The 6,857-nt window shown below is 41.6% G+C and overlaps 1 protein-coding gene across 1 annotated transcript; it reads right to left on the minus strand.

Annotated features, from left to right (window-relative positions):
- Positions 1-1,363: 1,363 nt before the first annotated feature.
- On the minus strand, positions 1,364-5,808 carry LOC103702957 (abscisic acid receptor PYL8). The gene is made up of 3 exons (XM_008785615.6): positions 5,319-5,808; positions 4,558-4,773; positions 1,364-3,297 (listed from the first exon to the last, which is right to left on the minus strand). Exons 1-3 carry the CDS (start codon positions 5,532-5,534, stop codon positions 3,082-3,084), a joined length of 648 nt encoding a protein of 215 aa, XP_008783837.1. The 5' UTR covers positions 5,535-5,808; the 3' UTR covers positions 1,364-3,081.
- Between the last annotated feature and the right edge of the window lie 1,049 nt (positions 5,809-6,857).

Raw genomic sequence — 6,857 nt, forward strand, 5'->3', positions numbered from 1 at the left:
ATAGTTGCTACTCTCCTCGTGTCCTTCTCAGCCAGCTCATCTTGAGAAATAATAGAAATAATATTCTAGCTGTATATACACAATAGAGAAACATTTTTAAAAATAATATTAAATGTTAAAACACAGTTATTTTGGGGGCTATAAGTTAAAAAAACAATTATTAGTAAATAGGAATGGATTTAGAAGAAATATTTTTGTATTTTTATTTCAATGTATTTTCAAAATAATGTAAAACCTTTTCATACTTTTGTCACATTGTTTTTGTTTTCAGATCAGGTTTAATAAGCAGTTATTCCCAGATATGATTTGATTTGGAAAAATATTTTTATCTGTCTAAGGTTGGATTTCAAAAGCAAACTAAAATTTTTTAATATTCTTTCTTTTTAATGGTTAAAATTAAGAGAGAGAAAATTATATATTATAGACAATATGGAAGTGTATTTTTGGCATAAAAATAATAGATGGAATTGAGATAGAATATTTCATGATTTCAAAATTGTTAGTCGTATGCATGGTACAGATGGAGCTTGCCAAGCTGAGTGCATGTTTGCCAGGGAGAAAGAGAAGAAAGTCTCCAAAGTAATCTAAGAATATACTTTTAGCCAAAAATAAAGCCACTTTCATTTCTTTTCTTCATCTGGAAGAAATATCACTGAGAGAAATATTAAGTTTAAAGGTTACAAGTTAAAAATAAGTATTGGCGCATGGCCCACTTGCACATGTATGCATGGTATCTAATAGATGATAGTGATCTCACCAGCGGATGAAACACTTCGAGAATCTCTATCTTTTTTCAGTTTTGTTATTTACTGTTCAACGGGTCTATATTTTTCCAGGAGTTTTTCTTTTCTTGACAGGCATTTTCTAACAGGTATCCAAAAGGTTTATGCAACATAGATTTGCACCTTTTTTTTTATGGAAAAAAATGTGACTTTTAACGGGGAAGAAAAAAAAACACAGATCCGCACATATTTAGTGACTTTTTACCACTCTAACAGAAACACGTAGGGTTTCATATTCTGTGTTTCAAATAAAATTACTCCTACAAGCTTCATTCTTCGAGCAAACTGTGTGCGTACGTTAGATTGCTTCATGGAAGAATAGCATGGTTTAACAAATGGAATCCTCGTGCATAATGAGTAATCATCACACTGTCCTGTTTCTGTATTCAGCTCAAGGGCAGCCACCCAAACCGTGGTGGTGACATAATTGGTGACCAAACTAGCCCGCAAATGGCAACCCAACTTGAGAAAGATGGAGCAAGTGGCGTCGCACTGCAGTTTATCCTTTTGGGTGCCCAAAATACTGCCCATCAGATACAGAAACTGAAAAGATAAAAAGCTAAGCATGAACGATCACAATCGCCCGAAAATAAAAGTCCTAAATTTATTAACAATTATTTTACTATACAACTGGCTGGCCATGCAACATGAGACTATGAGAGGATCGATGCTTTACACCACAAACCTCTCCTCTGAGAAAGCTTTTTGCGGTAGTAAGTATCGGCGCTGCAACATTAGCCAATCGCAAAGGCACAGGCCACAGATATGGACAGGAAAAGCAACATCCAATGTCCAACTTGGGAATATAAGGCAGGGTCATACCCTGGAATATCAATGCCAATCATCACTCAGCCGAAAAACTTGGAAACTTATTCTGTGCGGATGTTCTTTATACAGACAAAATAAGTTCGATCAGTGGACCCCACTGCACTGGCTGCTTTCTTGCACGGCATCTCTTTCCCAAGCTCCGAATATGCCCAAGCGAATCAGCCAACATGTTGAGCTCCAATGATGATTTCTATAATAACATAGACGCCTGACCTGTGGCTTTAAGAAAGGCCGCATGGCCACTCGTGAACCACTTGAATTAGGAACTTGCAATGACTCGTTGAACCAAAGCCTTGCCATCTCAGTCAGTCATCCATATCTCCTGAGTCCAATCCGGCCCTCTCACAGAAGAGTGGACTCGAGGACACTTGTTAAAAGGAGATCACAAGAAGAAACCCATGAGCGACAGCGAGTGATTGATTCTATTAACTTCGCGATATTGCACCCCACTTGTTAAGGGGGTTGTCTCTTTCATTTTTCTTTTACCGTCCAGAGGAAGCGTGAAGCAGGGCACCATCCAGATGACGACGGCCGAAGCATTTGGTCTCGATGCATCGCCCCCGGACGGCCCAAACCAACGTCTCCACCGGCAAATCATAGACCCACGTGTGCTTTAATAAACCTTATGATAGCATCCCACTGTCCCACACAGCCAATTAGAGACAACCAGACTCTTCTACCATATCCTTCATCCCTCCTCCACATTTCAGGACTAAATCAACCATGCCCATAATTTGGGGCACGCCAGAGACCAAATTGAAGGAATAGATTTGATTTGGACTATCAAGAAATTTCAAAACAAAGCATGCAAAACTCTAAACTGACGCCCCATGATTTAGGGCACGTAATTGGGAAGGAAAATAAATCAGCTAAAAGATTTGAACAAACGAGTTTTCCAAACAGGCATGTTAACTCTGAACTGCTAAGATATAATGTCAAACAGGAGAGAATATTACACGTCCTGAGATGAAATCTATTACTAAATCTACGTCCATCCAGAATTTCTCTATCTCAATGTCCAAATATACACAATGCCTCCAACCCGCACGAAAGCACCCAACAAGACAGCCGAACGTCCTCTAAATTCCCATCTCCACGGCAGCATCAGATAGATAGGCCTTCATCGCTAACATCATACAAACATCAATTTAAACATAGATATTTACACACACCACCGCTCAAAAGCCATAGTTCAGGAAAACCCGAGCGAGGAAACCCAACTACCTATGCGCAAGTTCTGAATGTGTGAGTCCTATGAGAGAATAGAGGTTCCTGCTCTACCCAGACAATTAAAAACATTGCCTTCATTCGGAAAGAGCATGGGAATGACACAGAACTACAGAAGGATAGGAGGAGAAGGGTGAGAGAAGGATCCAAGGAGGAGAAACTACCAGTATCTCCCAAAAGCTTCCAAGTACTGAATGGCTTGAGAGCTTTATCAGGAGAATTTCCAGCAGATGACTCAGCGGAATCATCGATCGATGGGCTCCGTCCGGTCTTGCGCCGCCAAGCGCTCTGCCACGTCAGCCAAAGATTTGAGATTGCACTTGATCACCGCCTCCACGAAAAAGCATGTCTCGTCCTTGGTGTTCCCATCGGGCACATCCACCACGAAGGATTCTATCACCAGTGTCCCTGGTCTCCCATCAATGCTCTCCGGATGGAGGGTAATGATGGAGGAGTAGTTCTGCCAAGTGACACGGTGGTGAATGAGTCTCCATACGATTTAAAATGACTTCAATCTTGACCAAAGTTTACTAAGCATCAGATGTTACTCTACAAAATACACTACCTATATACAAAAGAATAAACACTTGCATCAGATGTCACTAAGCATCTGCTGATGCTCTAAACTACGACAAAAGAATAAACACTTGCATTGCATGGTAGATGCGCGATCCCCAGATCAGAGGACCGCCCCTAGCAAATAAACTCTCCTATTCAAAAACAACTATGCAGTTCTATAGATACAGAAGTATGCAGCTCTAGTTAGGAGAAAACTAAAAAAACCCAACACAGTTGTCATATATTTTACATTAAAAAGAAATAAGTTACATTCTGGATGACAAAAGTTGTGCTACATAGCGACATTCGAAAATCTGAAAATATATGCAAGATGAAATGAAAAAGAATGACGAATGCCTGAGATCTATATGCTAGCCGATAGTTTGACCGTTTAGTTGACACGTAGGGCAAAAAGTTTTAGAGTGGAAAAGGTTCGGTGGAGAAACTTCAGAATATCCAATGCAAGATTTGCCGTCTCGGTACTGATATAGTTCTATTACAATATCAGTACATAGTATAGTACGATAAGATTTAATATATCGAGTGCCGGTATGATACGATATCATGTACCGATTCGGTACCCGTATGATAAGTCCGGTACGATACCGTAAAGACTGGTATGGCAAACTTTGATCCAATGATTCTCCTACTGATTGACACGCTATAAACAAGCACAAACAATCAAAATGTGCTGCAGTTAAATATGCTATGTTTTGGTAGAACCCAATGCACCTTTCTTTTTAGAAACAAAAATTAAATACCTCTGGAAGAGTCCAAATAAAAAAAAAAAAACAAGAAAGAACAGCTGCAAGAATCAAGCAAAAAAAAAAAAAAAAAGAATAAAGGCATGCAACTTCAGTAAATGTACGTCAATCGAGCAAATCGCTCAGAAAGCAGCAGTCACTCTTATAGCCATAATTGATCCAGAACTAAAAAAAACATCTATCAAAGACAACCCTATGCAACTGGTATCGAAGATATGGAAACCTGATCGTTCAAGACAGTTTGCAATTCTAAGAGCCTACAAATAGAACAACCAAATTTACCATTCGAATGGCTAATTTCTTCACCGATGATAACCTGATTGATCAAGAACCAGGCATGAGACATACTGAGGAAGAAGAAAAGGGAAAACAGAAGACAGGAGATAAGAGCACCAGACCTTGAGTCTATGGTCTCCTCCCACAATCTTAATGCTGAGTATGTGCTCATTGTCATCAAGAAACTCCAACCTTTCGGTGCTGGTGGTGGCAGGGAGCCCAGATTTGACATTCACTTCCCTCACGCTCCCAATCCCCAGATCCCCTTGCATGACACATCTGCTTACAAAGGGCTTGTACTTCTGGGGCTGATCAAATCTCCTCACCAAAGACCACACCTGCAATCAATGAATTTCTAATAAGAGGGAACCTATATGAACATTAATATGATTTGATTGAAGTAGTAGAAGAAAATGTAAAATCTTCGCCATCAAAACTCTGTTAAAATAAAAATAGGTACGATCAGATCATCCTATATATTCTTGTTGACCAAGATGATTTCTTATTCTTGTTATTTAATCCATTAAAGATTTCTGGAATCAGAATTCGTCGTATTACCCACCACCTATTTCAGAAGAGAACTATTCTTTTCTTTTATCTATAAAAGGAAACCTGAGAATACTCGGGCTACCAACGAGATCAAAATCCATGCCAATCCAAACCAATCGAAGAAACCGCAGAAATCCCCTAAAATATAGCTTAATTAGTACAACATATAATTTTTCTTGGAGAAAATCGAATAATTTCTTTATCCGAACACCTTCAGATCTATTCTAACATATCCACGCCACATATAAATATCCATCAAGAAACCATTCAAAAACTTCAGCGATCATAGCTTTTCTTCTCGAAACCAAGGATACCCAAAGAATCGATGACTTACGAGGTGAACAGGAGCTCTGATGTGCTTGAAGAGAGTGGAGCTGCACTGATTCTCCCTGGGCTCGTGCCGGTGGAGCCTCCGCACATACTCCGACTCCACCCCTCGGCATCCGTTGCTGTTCATCTCGTCAGCCAGCCTCCACACCGCGCCACCGCCGACGCCGCCGCCGGCACCCGCCGCCCGATCGCCGGCCCTCCCCCGCCCTCCGTCGTTCATCTCAACGATCCAGCTTTGAAGACCCCTCAAACCCCCACAGGGGAAGAGAAACCGCTCTCTCCCCTCAATTCCCGCCCCCAGGATAGTCTGGTCCTCGCTTCCTTATCCTCGATATCCGCCCTCTTAACGAAGCTTCTCCTCTTCCTTTCTTATCTCCAGCGATTCGCTTCTGAATAACGCAAGAAAGAAAGAGAGATATCCCAATGGACCAAGCCTCAGCTCCGAACCTCTCTGATCCTTCGCGCTCGCCTCCACCGTCCGCCCTCCGAAACGATATAAAAACCGCGGGGTGCCCCACCGCTCGCGAACCCCGTGTTATCCTCACCCGATTTACATCGGCTATGCCCTCGCTTCTCCGCGTTATCTACCGAAATATCACCACCACCTGCCGCCTTCGATGGTCCAGGATGCACGCACTCGCGGTGCGCTTTTCTCCGTCTCTGCCAGAAGTCCACTTGGCTTTTTCTCCGTCGCTGCTCGGAGTCCACCACTACACTTTGTGAAATCTGCCGCGATCGCTGTCCGAACGCGGGGAGGTGACTCCACCGCCTAGTGGAGGTTGGTACGGTATATCTCGGACGTGGTGTCCGGATACGCGATGTCGGCGATGGCAGATCGTAATTTTTTTTTTATAATTTTGTTTTTTATTACCTCTTGCCGATGTGCGCTATCACTTAAAAAAAAAAAAAAAAAAAAGGAGAGCAACTTATTTTCCATCACAACCGTCTGATCATGGATTATACAATGTTAAAGTGCCAATCGACCGTGTTTTAAGTAATAGCCCGAGAAGGCTTTATTTATTTATTTTACATAGATGGGTAGAAAATTCTGGTCCACGATCCCACGTGCTACTATAACTTTTTTATTTTTTTCGAGAAAGAGGAATGCTTCGGGTCCGGTGCCCTCTCGAAGTAATGCATTCGGGTTGTCCGCCGAAAGAGGGCGGATGGCTACGGTTGCGATGGACAGTTGTTCGTCCGCTCTCGTGCGAACTTTCGAAGCACGAGATGGGATTCCAATTATGATTGACTAGAGGAGAATGCATGTGATTTCTTGAAGGAAAACATCTTATGAAATTTAATAATTTCATAAATATATATTTCCGTGCGCTTCTCTTTGACTTCACCGGGCGCATGGGGAGACAAACCATGTAATAAATCGAAAAGTATGGGATACAGGAAAGAATCGAACGGTAGTCTATTTCTATCCCTAGAAGGTCAAAGTCCCCTCTCATTAGAGTGTGTCGAACATTTTAAGAGGTGACCATGGAGCCATGCGTAAATCTCAAAATCCCAAGGCATTTAACTCGCAACAGACTTAGTA

Source organism: Phoenix dactylifera, chromosome 5 (assembly GCF_051530095.1).
Source record: "Phoenix dactylifera cultivar Ajwa chromosome 5, Ajwa_hap1_PhDact_Kaust_v1.1, whole genome shotgun sequence".
Lineage (NCBI taxonomy): Eukaryota > Viridiplantae > Streptophyta > Magnoliopsida > Arecales > Arecaceae > Phoenix > Phoenix dactylifera.